Here is a 26772-nt window from a genome sequence, read left to right as displayed (position 1 = left end):
ACAGTACTTACTGCCTCCCACAACCACATCAAAATTACAACTAAAATACAAAACAACCATCATTCAGAACTGCCTGAAATCATCCTGAATGGAAATCCTACAATTAGGAAGTAAAGAAGAAAGCATATAAAGACTGATAGGAGGGTGGAGGCACGGAACAAGTGGGCCCGACACCCATGTGTGGCGTTTTTGGTTTTTTTTTTTATTGGGATGGATATCTCAGCTGTGGAGGCCTTCCGTGAGAGTAAAGAGTTCCAGCTCCATATAAGACACCTCAGCCCAGCCAAAACCGGTTTGGCTCAGTGGATAGAGCGTTGGCCTGCGGACTGAAAGGTCCCAGGTTCGATTCCGGTCAAGGGCATGTACCTTGGTTGCGGGCACATCCCCAGTAGGGGGTGTGCAAGAGGCAGCCGATCGATGATTCTCTCTCATCGATGTTTCTAACTCTCTATCCCTCTCTCTTCCTCTCTGTAAAAAATCAATAAAATATATTAAAAAAAAAAAGACACCTCAGCCCAGGCTTCCAGTGCCAGGATGAGAAGTCCCCATAACTTTGGGCTATAAAACCAGCAGGGATTGTGGCTGAGTGACAGGGAGGCTGCTGGAGACCCAGGTCTGGCTGGCATATCGACTTACTCAGACTCGTTCCCTCTGAGCTCCAAAGCTGGGGTGGCAGTTTGGAGAGATCCAGAGATATATGCAGAGGAACTGGATTACTTGGCATCAGAGTAAGAACTCAGGGGTAGCTTTCTCCCAGACAGAGTTGCTCAAAGGATTCATTATTCCTATGCTGAGACCTCCTCCATCGCAGAGCTGACTGAGTCTCCATCAACCTGACTCCCACTGTTCGATAGCCCTGGTGATTCCCCGAGACCCTGGCCCATCTAATTTGCAGTCCCACCCAAGCTGTTTGCAGCGGCTTTTCCATATGAATGGCCTGTCCTGACTCAGGCTTCAGACTTCCCTAAAATCTCTCAAACAAGTGGCAGCTGGCGTCAGCGTGCCCCATACCTATCTGTAAGAGGCCCAAGACCTGGCACCAGCAGCTTGGTCTCACCTGAACACTTCCAAGCGCAACATAAGTAGCAGCCACCTGAAGAACCCTCTGTAGCTCCTGCCAGGCGGCCTCAGGCAGTGGCTGACTTTGTATCTCCTAGGAGACCCCAGAGCCAGTATACATGGTGGACAGCTGCAGACTATATCAGATTACAACTACACATCCATGAGCGACACACTCAAAGGACAGACTCAGTGAGCACCAGAGCCCCACTGAAGCAAGTCCTGCTCCATAGGAGTGTCTCCTGCACAGCAGCTCTCCCACTGTAGTTGCAGCTGGTTCTCACAGCCAATTGGCCTGGAGGTCACTTCCTCCCAGTGACACCAATAGCAATTAAGGCTCAACTACAACAAGACTGTGCACACAGGGGCACACCGAGAGTGCCCTGCTCAGGTGACTGGGAAGACTGAGCCACTGGGCCCTATAGGACACCTACTACACAAGGCCACTCTACCAATTCCAGGAGACATAGCAGCTCTACCTAATACACAGAAACAAATGCAGGGAAGCAGACAAAATGCTGAGACAAAGATGTCACAAATGAAAGAATAGAAAAAAATCTCCAGAAAAAGAACTAAATGAAATGGAAGCAAACAAACTACTAGATACAGAGTTCAAAACAATGGTTAAAAGGATGCTCAAGATCTTAATAAGAGCTTCAAGGAACTTAGTGATAATTTCAAGGCTCTTAGTGAGATTCTCAAAGACCTGAAAAAAGACCAGTCAGAAAATAAGCATACACTAACTGAAATAAAGAATAATTTACACGGATTCAACAGCAAAGTAGAGGATGCTGAGCATCAAAATCAGCGATTTGGAATATGAGTAAGCAAAAAAACACCCAATCAGAAGAGCAAAAAGAAAATGAATCCAAAAAATATGAAGATAGTATATGGAGCCTCTGGGAAAACTTCAAGCATACCAACATTCACATTATGGGAGTGCCAGAATGAAAAAAGACAGAGCAAGATATTGAAAACCTACTTGAAGAAATAATGACAGAAAACTTCCCCTACCTGGATAAAAAAATAGACTTACAAGTCCAGGAAGCACAGGGAGTCCCAAACAAGAGGAATCCAAAGAGGCCCACACCAAGACACAGCATAATTAAAATGACATAGGTTAAAGACAGAGAGAGAATCTTAAAATCATCAAGAGAAAAAGAGCTAGTTACCTACAAGGAGTGCCCATACGACTGTCAGCTGATTTCTCAACAGAAACTTTGCAGGCCAGAAGAGAAAGGCAAGAAATATTCAGAGAGATGAATAGCAAGGACCTACAACCAAGATTATTCTACCCAGCAAAGCTATCATTTAGAACCAAAGGTCAGATAAAGAGCTTCACAGACAAGAAAAAGCTAAAGGAGTTCACCACCACCAAACCAGGATTACATAAAATGTTGAAGAGTATTCTTTAAGAGGAAGAAGAATAAAAAATAAATAAAAAATAAAATGGCAATAAATATATATCTATCAATAATTAAATCTAAAAATCAAAATAAACAAACAAGGAATCTAATGAACAAAATAAACTGATGAATAAAATAGAATCAAATGCATGGAAACATGGAACAGACTGATGAATCTCAGAGGGAAGGAGGGAGAGGGGGCAGGAAGAGATTAACCAAAGATCTTATATGCACATATGCATTACCTACGGACACAGACAAAAGGGTGGTAAAGGCCTAGGGTGGGGTGGGAACTGGGTGAAGGGTGGCAGTGGGGGGAAAAAAGGGAGACAGATATAATACTCCCAACAATAACGACATTTTTTTAAAAAAAGGGGAACAAATAAATAAATAGGGGGAAAAAAGAAAAGCTTGAAAAAGAAGACTAATGTGAGCAGAAGTCCTATGGTAATTAAAAATTTATATAACAGATGACACATGTTACACACATGTAGCTAATACTTCTGGCTGAGATTTAGCCCTATTAACATCTATATTATCAGACCTGTGCCAAGTTATTCAATATGATCTAACTAATGGTAATATCTAAGTAGAGAATAAGGAACAATAAACCATTGTAATATTATATTACTATTAGAGGCCCAGTGCATGAAATTCGTGCATGGGTGGGGACCCTAGGCCTGGCCGGCAATCAGGGCCTAGGGGGGCCATCTCACCCAGTCCCAATCAGGGCCGGGCCGGCCGGTGGAGGAATAGGAGGAGGGACCACGGAGGTTTGCTGGCTGGGGGGGAGGGACCAGGGGAGGTTGGCTGGCCGTGGAAGGTTGGCTGTGGTAGCGCACTGACCACCAGGGGGCAGCTCCTGCGTTGAGCGTCTGCCCCCTGGTCGTCAGTGCACGTCATAGCGACTGGTCGACTGGTCGACTGGTTGTTCCGGTCATTCGGTCATAACGGTCACTTAGGCTTTTATATCTACACTAATAAAAGAGTAACATGCTAATTGACCATATCTTTGCGACTCCCACTAGCCAATCAGAAATGAATATGTAAATTAACCCAAAAAAGATGGCGGGTTAATTTGCATACACAGGCGCTGAGCGGCTGGGGATGGGGCGCAGGCGTTCCACACTACCCCTGCTGCTCCAGGCCTCTGGGCAGCGTGGGAAGGCGGAAAGGCGGCTCCGGGCCGGAGTAAAAAAGCGGCTCCGACCAGAGCGAAGCCGATGCCAGCAGCCAGGGGAAGGAAGGCCCATTCTTGCATGAATCTTCGTGCATCAGGCCTCTAGTATATATATAAGATTATAATTCCAATTAAGACCCAAAATTATTTGCAGGAAAAGAATGATGATGGAACTAGATCAACTAGTTATGTGATCTTGAAAAACTAATCATCTGTAAAATTAAAATAAAATAAAAATTTAAAGTAAGGCTCCTCCTAGATCTGCTCATTTCTATGGATCTAGTATACAAAATAGACTTCATTCAGGAGAGATTATGGAAATATACTGATAAGAAAGCATTTCAAAGACAACAACAGGAGCAAAGGGAACAATGTGGCTATCTTTTAGCTGCCCCCAAAACTACATTCCCAACATTTGAAAGAAACTCTATGAGAAACTTCCATTTGTACTCTAGGAGATGAATAACATACAGAGAATATATTAAGGTTAGTGGACAAATGAAGGGTAGACAGAATGGATGAGAATATGACTAATGATTTTATAAGGCCCTGATAGAGGAAACTCCTGGGCAAACACTGGATAGGCAAGAAATCCAGAGCCTCTAGGGAATACAACTTCTCCAAGATCAACATCTCAGGTAAGTATCTTAACTTACTTATTGCAATCACTTATCAATTGGATAGCCTTCCTAGGGAAATCAAAAGAGTAAAATCTAGGAGAGCTATCAAGACATATTAAAAGCTACAGTCAATAAAACAGTGTGCTCTTGGTACAGTGTAATCAATATACCAAAAGAACAGAATAGAGAGCTCAAAAGCAGATCCTCTCTTTATTTATGACAGAGTTGATACTACACATTAATGGAATAAAACAATCAATAAATGGCGCCAGTTATGCGTAAATAAAATAAAAATGAATCCCTATGTCATATCATCCACCAAAATATTTTTCAGATATATTAAAAAATTATACTGAGAATACACAACATAAGCTTTTAGAAAATATAGGAGAATCTATATGACCTTAATATAGGGAAGGATTACTTGTCAGAAAACAGCATAAACCATAAAAGAAAAAATGAAAATTTATTACACTAAAATTTTAAAGTTTAAAAGACATACAGATACACACAAGACAAGCCATACACTGGGAGAAGTTATCTACAACATATATATGACAAAACATTAAAAACTGGAACTTTTTCAAAATAAATAACAGGACAAACAATCCAACAGAAAAAAATAAAAGGAAATCTAAAGACAAAATATCAGAAAGGGTAACTTCCTTGTAATCAACAAATTAAAATCACAACTGCACATCCACCAGATAGGCAAAAATTTTAATTGTCAAATATCAATGTTGCTGAGGATAGTGAACAATGTATCACACTCTACTGAGAATATGATGAAACAACCATTTTGGAAAGGTGACATACTCAGGAAGGTTGAACATCCACTTATCTAAGTAATTTTACTCTTAGGCAAATATTCCAGAGAAACCCTGGCACAGTGTATACATTAACTCATTGTTTGTACTAGCAATAAATAAATAAAATACCATAATTGCAATTTGTTATAAATATACTGTGGAACATGACATTTGATCTATTAACATGTACCTATATTATTTAGATTTTTTTAATTAAAGGGAACAGGTAGGCCTTTTATATAGTTATGTAGATAATAAGAGTCTTTCTGATATTCTACAAAAAAAATTCCACATTCCATATTATATCAGTTTTATTAAGAGGGAGGATAGAAGTGATTAGGTGACTGAAAATTTTTTGATTGAGATTGGTAGCCAATGATTAAAATTTTTTGTACACATTCAAAATAAAACACAGCAATAGACTAAGACCATTATTACAATTATAGTAATAGAGATCCTGCTTACCCAGGTTTCTTTCTGCTGAGAGTCTATAAATAATAGATGTGTGGCCGTAAGATATAGTGTTCCTGTTAATGACTTGTTGTTGGTACTGAATCGGTCAAGTAATTTCACTTGCTCAACCTAAAAAAGAAAAAAAAATGTTACTTCTCATTTCAAAAGTAGTATAAATTCTTTTTCTGTTGTCCCAGGATTTAAATGTACTATTTTCAAATTTTTTCTTCCTGAGTTTAAAAAACATGAGTTTACTTAATATTGAATGTTAAATTTCATATACCCTGGGAAATATATAAGCCACAAATAACACAGGTACTATTTACAGTTATAAATATAACCAAGAGAGAAGAACCCTGTAAAAAAGTATTAACACAGATACTAAGGAAAACAGAAAGGAGGGGTGTGTTATAAATAAGCAAAAATGTTTTCTATAGCCAAGAGTCAATATATTTTACTTAAAGTTGGCAGGTAAAGTAATAAATACAATAAGGTTATTTTGTAGAATTATGGAAGTAAATTACCCCAGAAAAAATAAATCAGGAAACAGTTAAATGGTTGCAAACTCCAACTTATTCTCCTCACCACTTCACCGGGGACATTGTTTTGTGTTCAACTCAGTGCTTTTACTCATACTGTTCTCCCTTCCTACAATAGTCTCTTCTGCTTAACTACTAGTAAATACAAACAAAGCATTCTTCAAAGCTCACTGATGCCCTGTCTCCCAACAGGAATCCTTCTCAGAATATTAATTACTTAATGTCTTAGCTTTATATTTCTTTCTGGCTCTGAATTCCCTACCATAGATTACATCATATTCTGCTTCTGTATTCTTTGGTAGCTGAGGCAGTGCAGTACATAGTACATCTTTATTAATAGTAGACATACATGCACAAGGTTGCCACTGAAGAGTGGAATTAGAGTTGGCCAGGGATGTGCAGGAGACTACTGTTTTGAAAAAAATAGTATTTCTTTCTATCCATTCCTATGTAGGTAACAAAGTTAAATAACCATTACCAAGTTAAAAATTTTAATCCACAGCTATTGCAGTAGGTTGTAGATAGTTCCTTAAATTGTGCAGGGCTTCAAAACCAGATAGCTAACCATTATCGCATTAATTCTATACTTTTTCCCCATATATACAGGGTGTTGTGAGTACATGAAACAGAGTTTATTCTTTTATTATTATTTATTAATTATTGTGCCATTTCCATACAAACTGTAAACCTACTTTTGACCCACCCTGTATTTTCATTTCCCTTACTAAAATTGAAGAAAAAAGACTCCTCATTTTGAAATTATGATTTCCAAAATAATAACTACCATTTAAAAGGCTATTAGTGCTCCCCCAAGAAATTTAATTTCAGAGAAAGATTTTTACTTATAACAGCACCTGTTCAAATAAATTTAAATTAAAATACTTATTTTTGTAGAAAAAGAGTCCATCCTGACCTTAACACCTTGAGGATTGTTCATTACCTTAGTAAATGCAAAATTATATTCAAATCAAGAAAACATATAAAAAATCATTATATGACTATTTCAACATGACAATCTCTATATGGATGTGACATAATAAAATTAATCTGAAATTATCCCAAAACATTTAGTTAATACTTAAACTAAAGTTCTAGAGAAAAAAAGATAATTTCTGAGAAAATATACTGATTATTTGGTTCTTTCCTGCAAATCCTAAAATACTTTTTTTAAATAAAAAAATAGAATCTTTTTCTTTGCTAAGATCATCAGCATACAAATTTCAAACTAAAGACCTAGCCAATTTCTGAACATATGACTGCTGCTTCATATTTCCCCCTTTTCACTGAGAAACCGAAAGTACTTTACAGATGTCACTACAGATTTTCCCCAGTGTTTTCTTGGAAATGTCTCTAAGTCAGATATTCAGGAAGCATCTACAACTCTTGGAGGGCATGGTCATTATGGTGAGTATAGGAAATGCCAACACATTACTTTAAGGCCCATTTAGTTGAATTGTTGCCAAGTAGGGGCCTGCACTCAAAGGTACCCTAATGGTCTATATAGGAAGTTCAAATTTTAGCTGATTACCAAGGAGAAAATGAAAAAGAGGAAATCACACATACACAGAATCACATTCAGAAAATTCAGACACTTATCTACCCACAAGAGGGAAAAGTGGTCTCTAGGACAAGGGACTAATGGCCTTCCTCAAAATTCTGTGACCAACAGACAACTACATGACAATGGCTAAAGAAGCAGAAAGTACGCTGCTAAGGTTTCTCTAGCCAGGCACCCATTTGAGACTCTTAGAATCATTACACACTCACAGCACTAACATCTTGCCAATAATTAACTGTCAAAAAAAAAACAACAACATCAAGTTGTCTTCCTGAAGTGGAAGGTGGGAATCAAAAAAGCAGAGATTTTTTATCTTTTTTGTTCTTGTGTCCCCAATTACTACAACAGATCATAAGTCCAGGGGCATTTTACTGACCTATCTTGCTTTGCTTTCCTACTCTGCTAGACACAGCTGGCATTCAGTGAATGGCTTCCTGCTCACACAGTAATCACAAAGATTTTGCATCAGCTTCCAAGACTCTACAGTAACTTGTCCCTGTCCCCAACTTTTAATCTTCTACTATGCTCTCTCCTTCACTCACTCACGGTGGTCTTCTTGCAAGCTCTTACCAACCAGGAATGCCCAGCGTAGGGTTTTTGCTCTTGCTGTTCCTTCCCTCTGTTGGGACTCTTCCTGATACCTCTTCCACCCTTGTCAAGGTGGTTCACGCCCTCACCACTTTCAGGTCTATACTCAAGCGTCACAATCTCTGCAAGGGTGTCTCTAACTACTATATTTACAACTGTCCTCCCCCACCCTACCCTGGCACTCTCCACAGCATTTACCACCACCTACCATATTATATGTATATTTGACTTATTAATTTTGTTTATTGTTCTATCTTCCCCAACTAGAAAATAAGTTTTATAAGGGCAGGGATTTTTGTCTGATTTATTCACCACCATTTCCCCAGTACCTAGAACAGTGCCTGCCCCAGGGAAGAGGAAGGAGCAGAGGAGGGAGCAGAAGAGGAGGGGGCAAGTAAGGAGAGAGCAGAGGAAGCAGCAGCAAAGAAGGAAATTAGATAGGAAAAACTGTTCCTTGTTCTCTTCCCACCTGTGATTCACCACTTCCCATTGTATCCCAAATACTCTGTCTGGCCCTTCTTCCAGTGCTTACCCCATTTTAAGTATTCCCAGGGCTCTAGCCTTCACACTCATCCACAATAGGAAATTTCATTGATTACCTAAACACTGACACCGCCCAAATCTATTTATCTGGACCAGACCTTTTCCCTAACTCTAGACCAGTGATGGGCAACCTTTTGAGCTTGGTGTGTCAAACTTCGCCAAAAAACTGAGCATAACTCGGGTAGTGTGTCACTTTGAGGAAAAAACATTATTTCGCAAATGTTTCATCCTCGGCAAGCGGCCGCTTCAGCGGCCGCGTGTCATCAGAAATGGCTACACGTGTCAGTGCTGACACGCGTGTCACAGGTTCGCCATCACTGCTCTAGACATTCATAATCAGCTACCTACTAGAAAAAAATCCTACCATCCAAGTTGCTCTCATCTATCCTCTCCTTTCCCATTCTTATTCACACTGATCTATCTCACTATTCAAATCTCTTGATTAGATAAGAGTGTAGTGCTTACAAGAACATGACTGGAATCAGAAAGACCAGGACTTAAGTCCCCAGCTCCACCTTTTCTTTAGTAGAGCTAGCTGTTGAATCAAGAGAAGTTATTTCACTCAATCTCTGCTAGTTTATTTCCTCACCTGTACATTGGGATAATATTAGTAAGAGTCAAAATGACACTATTTTATTTTAAAACAGTTACTATTTTGTGGGGAAAACATTCAGGTGTTCCTCAAAATCTATTGGCTCATATTTCAAAGACAAAACAATATAATGTTCTCCTTATTCTTCATCCATTCTTAGTTTTACATCTCCTTCACTCTTTGTAACAGGTAATATATATCTGTGTACATACATGTATGATCTCATATTCTAATGACAAAAAGGGATAGCCATCTAAGACAAATCAGGCATTACTTTTGGAATAACTGAATTTGAGCCCTAATGGGGTCAGATTTTCAGATTTTCATGGGGCATTCCATTCTTTAACAAACTTTAGGAAGTAATCTTACATATAGAAAGAAGTTAGGAAAACATTCTTTCATTTCATTCTGTAAAGTTCCATTCACAAACAGCACAAATTTCAACATCAATACATGATGCTAGCCAAAGGACTGGAGCCTGGCAGGAAAAGAAGACTGCTTAAAGAATTGTCTCTGCATATTTGTCACTGTTTCGTGGCAAGACTATCTCATTATGGCAAAATTAGCACTCAAAGTGATAGGCAGTCGCTACAATATTCATAAGTATAGATTGGAAATGCTCTTTTAGAATTTCAAATTTGGACTTGACATCTTTCCTGATGCCATACAGTTAAACCAAATGTGACCAAAACAGGATGATATATTTGAATTTTAGAACTAGAAAGCCATTTAATTAGTCTACTAAAACACTTTATCTGATAAATCTCTGGTTAAGCAAAAACAAAACAAAACAAAAACAATGGCCATAAGCAATACAACAAACAGTACCACAAAAATATTATTTACTTACTGGAGGCCTGGTGCACAAATTTGTGCACGGGTGGGGATCCTGGGCCTGGCCAGTGATCAGGGCCTATGGGGAGGCTAGCTGGCAGGGGGGATGGACCGCGGGATATTGGCCATCCGGCTGAGGGGAGGGGCGGTGGGAGGTTGGCTGTGGGAGCACATTGACCACCAGGGGGCAGCTCCTGTGTTGAGCGTCTGCCCCCTGGTGGTCAGTGCACGTCATAGCAACTGGTCGACCGGTCGTTTCTGTGGTTTGGTTGTTCAGTTGTTAATGGTCGCTTAGGCTTTTATATATATATATAGACGTCAAGAAAACATTCCAGGAGGATAAAGCTCTTATAATTATTCTTAGGATTTATTTCTGAATTAATATTGATACATTTTGCTTGTTTTTACCCTTAAGTAATCTAGCAATGACTGTTATAGTGCCTTAAATCCTAGCTAGGATTTGGAAGTTTATTCAAGAGATGATGCCAGAGCAACCTATATAAAGCCTGCCATACTGTGCAGAACACTGAAATATGCTTTAACAGAACTAGGTAAACAACTATATATCTGACCCCCGAGCTCATGACCACCTTAATTTCATTTTTGTTTAAACATGAAGTAAACCCCTCACAAATGACTTTTATACTTAATGGGAGGCCACACTCTTGATAATTCTGTTCATCATAAGAGAATAATAGTTTTTGATTGAAAAAATCTATCAGATCTCTTTTGACAGAATAGACATGTAAGCTAGGAAAGCTTCTTTATATCTTGCATAAAGGAGTGGGAAAATGACTTAAAATTTTTGTTATGACTCCATTGCCTGTGTGTATTGAACTGTAACTTTCTCTACATTTTAAAGAGACACTAGCAAAAACATTACAACAAACCAAATAAAATTTGTGCAGCAGCATGGTTTGTACATGATAGAACAATTTTCAAAACCAGTTTAACCGTGGAATATTTTTTTTTAAATAATGTATTGATAATATAAAAAAGTATTAATCCTTAAAGTAAAATGCTTTTACAGATTACTTGCTATTAGAAATGACCAAGTTTTTATTAACCAGCATAATATGCAATAAAAATTAAATAATAGTTCAAAAAAGATATTAATACATTTTTACAATTAGATTAAAACTAGAGAGGCAATGGAAAAGACACTACATAGTCTTTGAAGTTAGACAAACCTTGGTTTAAATCTTCACTCTACAACTCCTGAGATAATTGGGCAGATTATTTCCACTCTGTAAACCTATTTCCTCATTTGTAAATGGAAATAATGTACCCAATTGGTGGTATTAAGAGATTAGTAATTTTGTGTTTTCTTTTGTTGTTGTTGTTAATCCTCACCTGAGGATATTTCTCCATTGATTTTTAGGGGGAGTAAAAGAGAGAAAGACAGAGAGAACCAGGGTCCAGGCCAGGAAGGAGCCTGCAATCGAGGTATGTACCCTTGACTGGAATCAACCCGGGACCCTTTGGCCCACAGGCCGACACTCTATCCAATAAGCCAAACTGACTAGGGCAAGATTAGTGATAATTTTGTATAAATTACCTTATTTGTGATATTGTAAACATTGTGAAATGATAGTGTATAAATGGCTATACTGGCATATAATTACTACTTTTTTAATACAGTTGACTCTTGAATAACATGGGTTTGAACTGTGTGGGTCCACTTATACATGGATTTTTAAAATATATTTTTATTGATTTCAGAGAGGAAGGGAGAGGGAGAGATAGAAACATCAATGATGAGAGAGAATCATTGATTGGCTACCTCCTGCATATGCCCCACACCGGGGATCAAGCCTGCAACCCAGGCATGTGCTCTGACCTGGAATCAAACTGTGACCTCCTAGTTCATAGGTTGATGCTCAACCACTGAGCCACACTAGCCAGGCGTGGAATTTTTTTTTTTTTTTTCAATAAACACATGCACTGTTTTCAATCCATGGTTGGGAGGTCACATATGCAGAGGGCAACTGTATGCACTGATTTATGCCATTTTATATCCACAGATTTTTATATCTTTGGGGGTGCAATGTGGGAAAGTGCCTAGAACCAATCCTCCTTGGATACTGAGGATAGCTAAGTTTTGGAGGAGCCAAAAATTATAAACTGATTTTCAACTGCACAGGGGTCAGCACCCTTAACCCCTGCCTTGTTCAAGGGTCAACTGTATAGCTAGCTGTCTGAATAACATAGAAAGAACCACTAGTTATATAGTAATATTCCACAGTCAATTCTTGATTGTAATGACTAAACTATATAAAGTTCAAAAAAGATATTAATACATTTTTACAATTAGATTAAAACTAGAGAGGCAATGGAAAACTTAATAAACTTAAAGCAATAAACTTAAAGCAATTCTTTTTTAGCTTGAAATACAATTATTTCTACAGCAAATTAACTATGTCCCAGTGAAGGCTATGCATAAGAGAAACAAAAAGTTGGCTATGTTCAAATCTATCTTTATAACTTACAAAGTTATTCTTATAATTATAATTTAAGAAACTATAATACTCCATCCAACAATTATCAGAATGCATTATGAGGTCCATGTCTTTTCTGCTCACTCTTGTATACCTAGTGTCTGTACAGTGCCTGGCACATAACAAGTACCTAGCAAATATCTGTTTAATTGCAGTCCACATACAGCCACTTAAGATTATTACAGGGTACTTAGTAGTGGTCCAATGCTAGAAAAATAACCCAAAGTAATAAAGGAACACACTTGAGAAGTAATTTTAATAGAAAATTAGTCAGAAACCTTTCAGTCCTTAAAAAAGTCATAAAAGGACCTTAACTAAACCACCAGCATGGACCCATTGTGAAAATGTAAGACTAAATCAGAAAATTAAAGACCATCAACTGGTAAACATGAAGTGAAAGTCACCAGCAATAAACAACAAAATAAGAAGAGTTACAACTATACAAATAAAAACTAAAATATACATTCATCATTAATTTAAAGCAGAAGGTCTTAAAATCAGCCAAGGGGTCCTAGATTTTCCAACTTCCTGTTCACTCTTACAAATCACCTATTGTTTTGTTATTGTGTGCTGTAGCAAGCCTTATGAAAGATGCAAAGATGAGGTTCAACCTGGTACAGAAGGAAGTCATGTGCACACAGATACTATCTAATATATGTCTGGAACCCTGAAACCAGGACAAGAACCTGATCTGATGCCTACTCTAGTCCTTTCCACCTCTACATCATCCACTGGTTTGGTTCTTTACTTACTCTTCTATTTTCAAATTGTAAGTGCCAGCCACTTGAATTCTAGTTTGTTTGGTTCGTTTAGTTCCTTTATCTTTCGTCTCTTAAAAAGACAACAAAATATTTAAAGGGAGTTAGTTTTTAGATTTTCAATTTTATTAGATACTAGAGGCCCAGTGCACAAATTCGTGCACAGGTGGTGTCCAGGCTTGGGGGGGGGGGGGGGCTTTAGCAGGAGGTTGGCTGGCTGGCCCCGCCCCCCATCCCAGTGGGGGGAGCCCATGGGAGGGTGGGGCCAGCGGCCCCTAATAGGGTAGGGGGGCCTGCCCTCTGCTCCCTGGTAAGCTCCCTGTGGAGGGGACAATTTGCATATTAGCCTTTTATTGTATAGGAGGATAGTATATGCAATGTTAAAAACAAGTTCTAATAAAAATCCATGTACACCTTTAAAAGGTTTGTCAAACATTTTAATGACCTCTCAAATTCTCCACTGAACAAAGGGAGGTGATGTATTTCTGCCAAAAGGATGAGCAGCAATTAACTGGCTTCCGCAAAATGGGGACAGTTAAGATTCACAGTGAGTCGTCCTCTTCCCAGAGATCTTAAAATCGTTGTTCAATTCTTCTGATCTCTCTATTTTCTCCCTCCCAAAGTTAAGTCTAACTTAAATATTGTTGGTAAAATAATTTGGTAATATTTTTATGTCATTTCCTTCGGTTTTAACATTTGTAACAGAATCAGAAGAAGACGTGTTTGTGAAGGGCCCCCAAAATGCCATTCACACACAAAAATTAAGCATGGGATTTAAAAAGCTCAGTTGCATAACAATCCCATCAGACACTAACATATGGAGTCATGTTTTTCCCTTCTCTGGAACTCCACGGCTGAGTTATTGACTCTGAAGACATTCAAGTTTGAACACAGAGACGGAAACACCCCATTTAAGTGCCTGGAGACCGAGAGCAGAGAGCGAGGCGGGGCCGAGCGCCCATCTCAGTTTCCCCAAAACTCGCACCAAGAGTCGGTGAGACACGAGACAACTCGCCGTGAATAAGGAAAAGCTCGCACAACACCAAGATGGTCCCGGGTAGACCCACCGGCTTTCGGGACTCTGCGGCAAAGGCCTCGCAGCTAAAACCGCCCCAATTTTGCCAAGGAAGTGCTGAGAGGGCGGCGACGAATTTCAGGGCGCTGAGCCCCAAGCAGCCCGAATCACCGCACCCCAACTGGACGGACGAGCGAGCCGGTACCCCCGCGGGTACAGGAGGCCTCCGCCCAGCCCCCGGGCCCAAACTGCCCCTGCGCCGCCCCGACGGGCCGGGCCAGGACCCTGGGGCTGGGGGCCAGGCCCCGCCCGACCGCTCCTCAGCCCTCGTCAGGCCGACCGAGCTCTCCACCTCCTCCGCCTCTCCCCGTCCCCCCCGCCACCCCCCGTCAGACCCGGCCGGTGGCAAACGGATCTCCCGCGCCTACTACCTTGGTCGTACGGATGTGCTCCATGCCGAGGAGACGCCGGCCTGCGGGCCGCCTCACAGGCGTACCATGGGCGAGAGAACCTGGGTGGCGGCGGCGGCGGCGACCCAGACCCAGACCCAGACCCAGCAGGAACCAGTTCAGCTGGGGAGTGCCGAGGCCCGCCGCCCGCCCCCGCCGAGCCGGTCGCGCAGGCGCAGCCGGCCCGCGCCGTCTCCTAGAAACACTTCCCCAAACCCGCCGCCGAGGGGCGTGGGCGGGTGTAACGGAGCGTCGGCGGAGGAGAGCGGCGCGGGCTTCCTCCGGGGCCGCCGCCGATGCCACAGTGCCCCCTGCCGGAGGGAAGCTGGCCGAGGACCAGCAGAGCTGGCTGTGGAGGGGGGTCCCGTGAGGCCGCTACTCTGAAAACCTTTTGCACTCGGATGTCGAGTGTGACTCGACACGGTTAGCAGCGGCAGCAGCTCGTATGTCGAATTGTATTGAATGTATCAGTAATTTGAAATACAAAAAAATCCAAATAAATAAGTTTGTATGAAAAGAAACTCCAGTTTTTTATTCTACTGCCGCGCTTTGTAAAATCTGGGGTATTTAAAAAATTAAACCCCGAGTAGAATAAAGGAATCGAGAAAAAAGCAAGCGAGTGCAAAGGGTTGAGAAGGAATCCTGTGGACATGCTGTGAAAAGAGAATTTGGTGGGTGAGGGCAGATGGCCCTGAAGTCCATCACCCTACCCGCGGACAGCACCAAATGTCAATGCTTTTTCTCTTCACTTGGAGCTGCAATTCTACTCATAAGAATCTAATCTAAGGAAATAATCAGATATATTTAGTTTAGCCTTATTTGAAACATCAAAACTCCCCATACTCTGAAATAACATAAATAGAAAAAGCCAAAGTGAGAGGCGACAAATATTCTCTTGAGGTCAGAAAAGGAATAGCTATCCAGGAAGCACGGATTCAGGGAGAAACCTGAATTTGTGTAACAATTAGGAGACAAATGCAAGGGATATTTACGAAAAAGAAAAAGGAAACAATTATATTAATGGAAGGAAGGCATATCTATTGGTGCAGATAAGCTAATATAGTGAGGCTAATTCTAAACAATGTTTTCAATTTTCAGTCTGGCAGCCATCAGTCAGTAGAAATAATATCTGCTTTCTTGCTTGAGATGCAATGTTGTATTACGCCCAGTCAAAAAGTTAGTTTGCCCTGTTTTAACATTCCAAAGCTTTGAGGCATGAGATCTGCATTCATTTCTTCCTAATATTTAATATTTATTTTTACACTGTTAAAATAACCAGGGGGTGAGGGGGGGTTAATGGGGGAATAAGGACACATATGTAATACTTTAATAAAGAAAAAAAAGCTATTAGGGGTATTGGGAAATAAATACTTTTTCTCTTAAAAAAACAACAACACTCGGGCCATGTCCCTGTAACTCAGTTGGTTAGAGCGTTGTCCCCATACGCCATGGTTGTGGGCTCTATCTCCAGTCAGGGCACATAAAGGAAGCAACCAATGAATACATAAATAAATGAAACAACAAACAGATGTTTCTCTTTCTCAATCAATAAAAATTTTTAAAATCTACTTAATTTCCCTACAAAATGCACAAGAGATGTCTAATGCCATGATTGTCGTGTGAGAAAACATTTTAAATTTTAATGCTTTTAGAATTATGTTTACTGTTTACCAGCTAATGGGATATTATAAAAGCAATCACATTTCCTAATCTGGGTGCTTCAAATACATAAATCATTAAAAGATCAAGGACATTTCACTTGATTATATTTCTCAACTTTTATTTTTAGGTATATTATTGCAGAAGATGAAGGCTATGATCAGAATTATTTTTGGAATCAAAACTATCTGAAATCTCATTTCTGCCACTTACTAGCTGTATGAATTTAGTAAAGTTACTTATTTTCTCTCACTGTTGGTTTTCTTTTTTTTTGTCACACATCAGCCTTTATTGTGAACAGCAGGCGGGACACCTCCAGCAACAGGAAAAAAATTAATTTACAAAAGCAGGGGTTCAGTGCAGCTGCCTGGCTGGAGCCCGTGGGAGCTCACACGTAGATGCCAACCCAGAGCAGCAGGGAGAGGACCCCAAAGCCCATGAAGAGCGAGGCCACCAAGGAGATGAGGAGCTCCTGGTAGATGTCCCGAGTGTACTTGGTGGACGTGACCTCATACACGAAGAACCAGGCGGTGAAGAACATGCCAATGGCCAACAGCACCACGGTCAGGTGGGGGACGACGGCTGGGTTCACGGGGCTGGTGTACCTGCTCATGGCCTCGCGCTCCTAGGGGCACACAGGAGATCAGAGCCAGGAAAGAATCCCACGACTTCAACCTGGGGGCCGGGTGGGGCTGTCAAGGAGCCTCATGCTGCTGTGACTGCTTACGGCCTGTCTCAGCCTGGGGAATGTGGCAATCCTTCACCAACATCAAGTGGTGCCGTTTGGGGGTGACAGCAATTGCATCTGAAACTACAGTGGCACTTTGTCATTTCACATTTTGCCGGGCACTGGGTAATCGGCCACTCCCACCTGTTGGTTTTCTTATCTGTAAATAGTAGTACTTGTTATCTCCTCCATTGAGTTATTTGTGTTGGTTAAATGAAATAATTGAACGGAAATACTTAGGCATAGTGGCTGGCCTCAATAAATTCTCAATAAATAATATTTGTGTATATGTGTGTGTTAAGCACAATGCATCCTAGTATCCCCAGAGATGTCTGGATACCTGCTGATACTCATTCTAATTCTTCAGCACTGATCATACCAGTAAATTTATCTGAATCAGGCTGTGTTCATTTGGGGAGGGTGAGTGAAGGACAAAATATTTGTTCTTAACTGAGTGCACTGTATAATGTACTAAAGTGATCATACTATGTGCTTCATGGTTTTGCCTGGCTGGATAGGTTTTAGGCACAAAGATTGTGTGATTATCATTTTACTGTCAAGTTTTAAAATTTAATAACCAAATAATTGGACTTTCATAGAAACTGCTTTCATTGGAGTTTTATTTCTGTAAAACATAAGATGTAAAGTGTTTTCTTTTCTTTTTGCTAATAAGACAAACAGAGTTATCTGAGAACAGTTCTCTGAGGTCCAGTTTTAAACTTGGTGCATTTAGAGGCATGTGGCAGATTGTAATACCGTTCACCAAACATTCCAGTTGCCATCTCTGCAGTGCTCCACTCTGTGGAATTTTTGGAGTTACTGCAGCATAATTTAAACTACTCTGAAATGAATGAATTTTGGAGGGACACAATTCAGTCCATAGCAGGTGGCAATGTCCAAGCTCAGCGCAGGAGAAAGTGCTGCATTAAGGGGAGTTATGAGATGTAAGGTTAGCAAGAGCCAGACTAGAACCACTGAGTTTTTTATTAAGACAATGTCGTGGTGAGAATTCTGTTTTAGGAGAGCAAATCTGGTGGTTGCTTATGGATAAATTTTATTGCAAGGAAAAAAAAATCGCATTTACAGGAGGAGTACTGCAACAATTCCCAATAGAAAAATAAAGACCCGCCGAAACCGGTTTGGCTCAGTGGATAGAGCGTCGGCCTGCGGACTGAAGGGTCCTGGGTTTGATTCCGGTTGAGGGCATGTACCTTGGTTGCGGGCACATCCCCAGTAGGGGGTGTGCAAGAGGCAGCTGATCGATGTTTCTCTTTCATCGATGTTTCTAACTCTCTATCCCTCTCTCTTCCTCTCTGTAAAAAATCAATAAAATATATTTAAAAAATAAAAAAATAAAAATAAAGACCCACGTTATGATGGCAGCACCTAAAAGGCACCGCCGCCAGGTACCCTTTCTTGATCCTTTCTCTTCCTCAAACCCCCTTTTTTTCTTATGTTTAAGGGCTGCTCATCGAACACCTAAATCTCACCTTATATTTTATACTGGTTTCTGTAGTTTTTTAAATGCCTTTCTTTTGCAGTTCCTCTAGTGATAGCAGTGGCATCGGAGAGCCGCAAAGCCGGGAGGTAGCGGTCCGGGAGCGAACCCGCGCTCTGCCCCAAGGTCCCGCACTCTTAGCTTGCAGGAAACGCTGACACTATTTACAGGCTTGACATCCTTGGCCATTCAGAAGGCCTGTCCAGTTCTGTTCGCTCAGCACCACGAACAGGGCCAGCCACCCCGCCTAGGAAAGGACGCTCTCCTGGATTTTCTTGGTGGCCGCAGCTTGGGGCCCCGCATGCCTTGGAGCACAAAGGTGGTGCTCACGTCGATGAACCGATGAGTGAATTATTTTTGATTGATTGCCAAACTGTTAGGAAGCACATACCTCCTCGTTTTTCCAAGGGTGGCAGGCAACGAAAGACTAAAATCCCCTTCTTTCCTGTAAGGCGGAGGATAAAAATGATCAATAAGGCCCTCCCAGCTCTGGGATTCTGCGCTTCCTTTTAGGATGTAGGCAGGGACCTGAGCATTAATGGAGATACAACAGCGCTGGAATACAGGTAACGTCGGCGTGGTTGCCGAAATAGAACTAACAGGGAAATAGCCTGGTTTTGTTTGAACTTCGGGAGTCTACCTCCAGAGAGTAGGCGGGGACCCAACCCCAGGCCCAGGGTGCTTTGCGCGGCACGCCGACCCCACCCCGTCCAGAGTTCCCTGCGCGCCGGGCTCGCTTCCGGTGGGCTGTGCGCGCGCAGGCGGCGCTGGGACGTTCTCCTGCGTGGTTGTTCCGCCCGCCTCGGCCTGGTTTCGCCGCCGCTGGAGTTGGAGGTTCCCGCCGGGTCCTGGCTGAGGCGGGAAGCAATGCTTCCCGGCCCGCTTCGGCTTTAATGCGAGAGGAGCATCCTACACCCCTTTCCGCGTCCTGAAGGCGCTGAGCCGGGGCAGCCATGTCTACGGGGTTCTCCTTCGGGACCGGCGCGCTGGGTTCCACCACCGTAGCCGCCGGCGGGACTGGCACCGGCGGCGGTTTCTCCTTCGGAACAGGGGCGTCTAGGTAACCGCACCTCCTCGCCTTCCTGGCCAGGTCCTCCCAGCGACATTCCCGTGGGGTAATCCCGCCCATCTTTATTCCCGCGGGCTTTCTCGGTCGTCCTGGAGAAAAGTAATTGCCCCGCGCCAGCTTCGTGGGCTTCCCACTCGCCGCCCTGCCCGAGCACCACGTGCGGCCTGGTTGAGAGGAGGGCGGATGGATTCTGTGTTGTGGGGGCCCCAGAATCTACGATGGTTCGGACTTGGTTCCTATTAGTGAGGTCTGCCTGGATGCAAGGCCCTAGCCGTTTGTCAGTCTTAGGCACAGAATGAATGTTGTGCGAATGAATGAAATCTAGCTTATTGTGGGGTTTTAGAGAAAGACAGTAGAAAAATTTAAGGACAAAAGTTTCTCCCTGATAATGAATTTGTTTTAGGATATGCGGTTTTAGACATTATAGAGCTTTGATGAGTTCGTGGTTAACGAGTGTTCAAGTCTTTGTGCCTCAGGGGACTCTAGCTGTCCTGTTGTTTTTGTTTTACTTCTTACAGCATAACTTTGAACAGTATGCAAATGAGCATATCATAAGTGAGGATGTTGTGTTTTAATGACTCACATTGTCTTAATTAAATTGCAAAATGTAGGTAATGTATTCATCCATTTCTGTGCCACCTGCTACACCGGTGACAAAAATTTTACTAGCAGAAGTCCCGAAAGAGGCAATTAAAATATTTAAAAATCATTTTATTGATGACAGATTCAATCTTTAGAACTCAAATCTTTTGAAGATAAAGGTGGAGTTTATTAAATCAAGTCGTGTGCATAGAAGCTTAAAGAATATTGCTGTAGATTAAAAAGGCAAAAATACCTTCAGCATTGTAGTCCAAAAGCGGGGAGGACCACAGGCTACACATCAGGTCAGAAATCTGCGAGTTTTCCTTAATGCCTCCTCTTCTCTCACTCTATACACTTAATCAGCAAGGCTTGGTAATTTTTATTATTTTCTATTCGCTTCATTTTCAGTGCTGCAAGCTGTTGTCATTCCTTGAACAAATATTTATTGGACACACTTTTATGTTTTCAGCGGTAAATAAGAGCCCTGCTCTCCTGAAGCTTACATTCTTATGAAAATATTTAAGATTCCCACCTGGTTTTCAACCAGTCACCTTTCCCTTGTTAAATGAGAACTGCGCCCATCATTTCCTACTTACTAGTTCAATGAAATCTCAAAAATCTACTTTTATGTCAATCTTTTTACTACATTGTAGCCAGGTTGATATTTTTAAAAAATTCACATTGCCTCCCTTCAATGATTTTTCATTATTATTGGAATGAAGTAAAAATAAACCTTGCTATGGTCCTCAAATAATCTGGAACTTCTTCAACAGGTCTATCCTGAGCCCATCTTTTTCTTATTTTAGTTTGCTCCAATTCAGTGGTCCAGACCCATTAAATTGCATTTATATTATCACCCAGTTCAGGAACACAAGTAACTGAAAGTTTCAAGAAAGATACCCTTACTTCATATGATGCACTGATGTGAAGTAAGGGTATCTTATTCTGTTGCATTTCATTTTTAAAAAATGCATGTTATCTACTAAATTGATTTCATACCCTCTAATGGGTCCTGATCTTAGTTCCAAAAACACTGCTCTAGCAACTTGGGCCCTTTCTCAGTTTCTTGGCCAAACCCCTTCCCGTTTTAGGGCAGTTCCCTCTGTTTGGAATTCCTTTACTACCTCATACCCCACGTGCCAAGCTAATGCCTACTTTTGGGATTAAAAAGGTTACTTTCCCAGAGAGGCTTTTTCTGACCTATCAGCATATAGGAAGTGTATATCATAGTACCCAGTACCATAGCACTTATCACAGTTGTAACAGTTCATTATGTATTTTTGTTGACTTATTTATTGTCTGAGCCAAGCAATAGAATGGGTGCTCCATGAGGGTAGAGACCTTTTCATACTGTTTTTTCCAGTAGGCACAGTGAAGCCCAATATATATTTGTTGAAGGAATGATTGATTGATTGATCTCTTTCTCTCTGGAAATTTCTGGAGCGCAGAGTCTTATTTACCATTTCATCCTTAGTCCTCAGTCCCTATAACAGTGCCTGGGATATAATAAGGACTTTAATAAGTACTGTTGAATGATCAAGTAAGTGAATTATCTATTGGTAATAAATTAGGAAGATTTACACAGGTTTTAAAAAGGCTTGGATAAATTAACAAATGGAGAGACTGACTAACATCTCTCCATTGGAATACTAATTGGGAGGCCTGACTGCTCCTGCTGCCATTTGGTGATTTGGTGTCACTCTGGCAAAGTTCCTCTCCAAGCCTCAGTTCCCACATTTGGAAAAGGAATATAATAATTACCTCAGAGTTGTTGAATGAGATAAAGCATGTAGAAAATGTAGCATATTAGGCACTTGCTAAGTGCTCAGTAAATGTTAACTATTATGTTATTAAGTCCACATTAAGGCAAGCTGGGGAAGTTAAAATCACATTACTGATCTGCTGGAGTCAACTTGGCTCACATCCTGTTGAGTCAGTGGCAGATAATGGGTTGAGGTCAGGTCTGGGGTAGCTTTTTGTTTTTCTTCAAGTAAGTAAATTTCTCTGCCACAGAGACATTTCTGTTTTGCTTCACTGATAAAGTAATACCATTTCACTTTGGTGTATTTCTTTGGTAATGTTTTCAACTTTAATTATGAAGCACTTCATTGTGTCTTCAAGAAATTATAAATATTTTAATTGTCTAAAATACATATTTTCATTGTACATCTTTTGCATATTTATGAGATAGTAAGAAAAGGATCACTGGCCCTAGCTGTTTTGGCTCAGTGGAGAGAGTGTTGGCCTGGGGACTGAAGGGTCCTGGGTTCAGTTCCAGTCAAGGGTATGTGCTCGGGTAGTGGGCTCAAGCCCCAGTGGGGGGCGTGCAGGAGGCAGCCGGTCGGTGGTTCTCTGTCATCATTGATGTTTCCATCTCTCTCTCTCTCCCCTTCAGTCTGAAATCAAAAATATATTTTAAAAAATATTACTGATTTGCGAGGAAGGGGAGCATAATAATTTTTTAAATTAAAATATGCCAATAATGTTTCTTTTAAGCCCAGTTTAAGTGTTTAAAGATCTGTGCTTTGTCAGTGAGACCCTGCAGCCCTGCCCTGACAACCCACCCATCGCCCCCACCCCAGCCTGCTATCATTTTTAAGATCAGTGGTAAACTAAGACACAATTAGTGTATGTCCTCTTCTTTTTCCTACTCAGAGTTGAAGACTCATTTCAAGTTCTACCTCTTTAGTTAAGCTCCTCCCTCTCTATAGCCCTCACAGTGATTTGCTGGCATTATATAATGTGTTTAGTAGAATTTATACTTGTTCCTAATGATAGCAATAGTAACAACATGTATCGAGTGAAGTTAATTTGTCCTGCTTGATCTCTTAATTTTACAAAAAATACTACGGGTACTATTACTCCCACTTTGCAGACGAAATAGATGCTCAAAAGGATTAAGTAGTATCACCTAGATATCAGCACAATGGGGAACTGGTACTGGATCCCAGCCATAACATTACTGCCTTCCCCTTAAATTGAAATTTCCCAGGCTTATAAGCTTTTTAAAACTGACATTGAGTCCTCATGGCAATTAATGTCTGTTTGGAAAGGCCTGGATTACATATGTAGGATGAGTGGGATTTCATAATTGTTACAATCTCTGTTAACTCTCCTACATAATTTTTGAAATATCAAGTGGTCAAGTTTTGGGGTTTTCTTTTTTTGCCTACTTTCATAATTTGTTCTACCTATAGATAGCCTCATCTGAGGCTTGATGAGAACAGTTGAAAAGCTGTGAACTTTGTTCACATCACTTATTATTGGCTGCTCTTTCAAAAATTCTGAAGAGAATTTCTGCTGATGAACACAATTTAAATATATATATATTTCATTGATTTCAGACAGGGAGAGGGAGAGAGGGAGAAACATCAATGATGAGAGAGAATCATTGATAGGCTGCCTCCTTAATGCCTGGTGCTGAGGATCTAGCAACCTGGGCATGTGCCCTTGACTGCAATTGAAACTGGGACCCTTCAGTCTGCAGGCCGACACTATCCACTGAGCCAAACCAGCTAGGGCCACAATCTTGATAGGGGTAATTTTGCTTTGCATTTTACTTTTTTAAAAAATATATTTTTATTGATTTCAGAGAGGAAGGGAGAGGGAGAGAGAGATGGAAACATCAATGATGAGAGAGAATCATTGATTGGCTGCCTCCTGCATGCCCTCTACTGGCGATGGGGCCTGCAATCCTGATGTGCCCTTGACCAGAAAGGACCCTTTAGTCCACAGGCTGACGCTCTATCCACTGAGCCAAACCAGCCAGGGCTGCATTTTACTCTTGCCAGGATATGTTCATTCTTCTCTGTCACCCTACTTCCCCTACCCCCAATTCTTACTGCTTTTTTTGTGGCAAGATACCTACACTCCCACCTCATAAATATGGTAATGTAGCAATAGAGAGATGGTAAAGACAACTTAGATGATCTTTTCTATATCTGGGTATGTTGGGGAAGAACAAATGAGTTTAGTAATGTGAATTGTAAAGGAGTAGTTCAAAAGGAAAATGATGCATATTCAAGGAATTTCCTTGTGGTCATTTTTATTTATTTATTTATTTTAAATATTTTTATTGATTGCAGAGGGGAAGGGAGAGGGGGGAGAGAGAGAAACATCAATGATGAGAGAGAATCATTGATTGGCTGCCTCCTGCATGCCCCACACTGGGGATCGAGCCTGCAACCCAGGCATGTGTCCTTGACCAGAATTGAACCTGGGACTTCAGTCCGCAGGCTGACGCTCTATCCACTGAGCCAAACCGGCTAGGGCATTATGGCCATTTTTAAATAGCTCACTTTCAAACAAAAATAGAATAAGAATGTGTGGTTCTGTTTGTGATTACTTGGGATCTGAAGTCTTAATTGCTCTAGATTATGCTTTTCTTGAAGATTGGTACTATATTTTTTAAAGATTAATTTTATGTGTGGATTTATTTTTAAAGATAACTGAAAAATAATTAAATTTGGTTAAACTTATTAATTCCTTTTGTACAGGTTCAATCCCAGTTTGGAGAGGTGTGGAAGGCAGCCAATCTATGCTCTCTGGAGATGCGTTAGATATCTATAATAATAAAAGCATAATATGCAAATTGACCGAACAACCAAACAGCAGAAAGACTGTCTGGACGACCTTCTGGACGACCACACTATGACACGCACTGGCGCCAGGCCAGCCAATTCGGGTGCGATGCGATTGGTCGGTGGGGCCCCGCCATCGCCCCGCAGAGGGAGGCCCAGGCCACAGCATTGCTGGCCTGGTGTGCAGGGCCAGCCAACAATCGCCCCATAGAGGGAGGCCCAGGCCAGCAGTGGTGGGGGCTGGACCAGCTGCCAGCAGCCGGGGGGAGGAAAGCCCCGATAGGCCCTGATTGCTGGCCAGGCGTAGGGACCCTACCTGTGGGGTCCCGGATTGCAAGAGGGCACTGGCCGGGCTGAGGGACACACCCATTCCCCCCCCCCCACCCCTGTGCACAAATTTTGTGCACCGGGTCTCTAGTTCTATATAATAAACTAGATGCCCGGTGCATGAAATTTGTGCACTCGGGGGCGGGGGGGGGGCCTGCGCCCTCTCACAGTCCGGGAGCCCTTGGGGAATGCCCAACTGACGGCTTAGGCCTGCTCCCTATGAGGAGCGGGTAAGCCAGCAGTTGGACATCTTTAGCGCTGCCGTGGAGGCGGGAGAGGCTCCTGCTACTGCTGCTGGGCTCTCTAGCCGTGAGCCCAGCTTCTGGCTGAATGGCACTCCCCCTGTGGGAGCACACTGACCACCAAGGGGCTGCTCCTGCATTGAGTGTCTGCCCCCTGGTAGTCAGTGCGTGTCAGGTCGTTTTGCCATTGGTCGATTTGCATATTAGCCTTTTATTATATGGGAGGCCTAATATGTTAAGTGTCCAGTCATGTGTTCAACCAATCAAACCATAATGTGCTAATGATATGCTAAGGCCGCTCAACTGCTCACTATGATGTGCACTGACCACCAGGGGACAGATGTTCCGACTGGTAGGTTAGCTTCCTGTCGGGGTCCAGCTGATTGGGACTGAGTGAGATGGGCCAGACACGCCTGGAGCCCTCCTGCGGTCCTTCCCTGGCTGGCCAACCTCCCACGTCCCTCCCTGGCCCCGATCGTGCACCGGTGGGGTCCCTCAGCCTGGCCTGCGTTCTCTCGCAATCCGGGACCCCCCAGGGGATGTCGGAGAGCCGGTTTTGGCCCGATCCCACAGGCCAGGCTGAGGGACCCCACTGGTGCACATATTCGTGCACCAGGCCTCTAGTGTTAAATGAAAGAAATTAACCTTGAAGAGTTAATTTTCATTTTTCTTAAGTCAGTATTGGCTCTAGTGGACCTTATTTTGTGTTTTTTTTTTTTGTTTTGTTTTTTAATAAACAAGCAACCCTTCTGTGGGCCTCAATTTTGGAACTCTTGGAAGCACCTCGACTCCAGCAACTACATCTGCTCCTTCAGGTGGTTTTGGAACTGGGCTCTTTGGATCTAAGCCTGCCACTGGATTCACTCTAGGAGGAACAAATACAGGTAAGGAGGATTGTCACATTTTTCAGAGAGTAGGTTTGGGATTTTATCCTTTTTCAAGTCTGTACTGAATCTTCTCCATTTGTAAGTATTGTCATTGATGGTAGACTTAAAAAATGGTAAATACTAAGATGAAAGGAAATATAGGGATGTGGAATTAAGGGCCAATGACAGGCCCAGTCATTAGCTATGATCTACTTTTGCATAAGGAAGGAAAACACACATACGTTTAAAGAATTAAAGAAGTTATATCTCTTTAAATATAGCAAATAAAAGTAATTAAAAATTTTATAGTAGATTATATAA

At 41.7% G+C, this 26772-nt stretch overlaps 3 protein-coding genes across 9 annotated transcripts in view; 1 reads left to right on the top strand and 2 right to left on the bottom strand.

The window, feature by feature from the left end:
* MTMR6 (myotubularin related protein 6) overlaps positions 1 to 15068 on the bottom strand; it is a 42274-nt gene extending 27206 nt beyond the window's left edge. The window contains exons 1-2 of one of the 2 annotated variants that reach the window (XM_028128116.2): positions 14884 to 15068; positions 5540 to 5656 (exon numbers count right to left, since the gene is read on the bottom strand). In XM_028128116.2, coding sequence (XP_027983917.2) covers positions 5540 to 5656; positions 14884 to 14907 — 141 coding nt within the window. In that variant the 5' untranslated portion in view covers positions 14908 to 15068. The remainder of the gene's footprint in view (positions 1 to 5539; positions 5657 to 14883) is intronic. The other variant, XM_008153359.3, reaches the window with a different exon arrangement.
* Positions 15069 to 16850: 1782 nt separating this feature from the next.
* Positions 16851 to 17173, bottom strand: LOC103296729 (transmembrane protein 258-like). Its single transcript, XM_054719708.1, has one exon. The coding sequence runs from the start codon at positions 17171 to 17173 to the stop codon at positions 16949 to 16951; it is 225 nt and encodes a 74-aa protein (XP_054575683.1). The 3' UTR covers positions 16851 to 16948.
* A 2565-nt stretch (positions 17174 to 19738) lies between these two features.
* Positions 19739 to 26772, top strand: part of NUP58 (nucleoporin 58) — a 78396-nt gene continuing 71362 nt past the window's right edge. For all 6 annotated transcript variants that reach the window (XM_028128119.2, XM_008153361.3, XM_028128121.2 and 3 more), the window contains exons 1-2: positions 19739 to 19845; positions 26327 to 26469. In XM_028128119.2, the coding sequence (XP_027983920.1) occupies positions 19739 to 19845; positions 26327 to 26469 (250 nt within the window). The remainder of the gene's footprint in view (positions 19846 to 26326; positions 26470 to 26772) is intronic.

Source organism: Eptesicus fuscus, chromosome 7 (genome assembly GCF_027574615.1).
Source record: "Eptesicus fuscus isolate TK198812 chromosome 7, DD_ASM_mEF_20220401, whole genome shotgun sequence".
Classification (NCBI taxonomy): Eukaryota; Metazoa; Chordata; class Mammalia; order Chiroptera; family Vespertilionidae; genus Eptesicus; species Eptesicus fuscus.
This window is presented reverse-complemented; position numbering and strand designations above follow the sequence as displayed.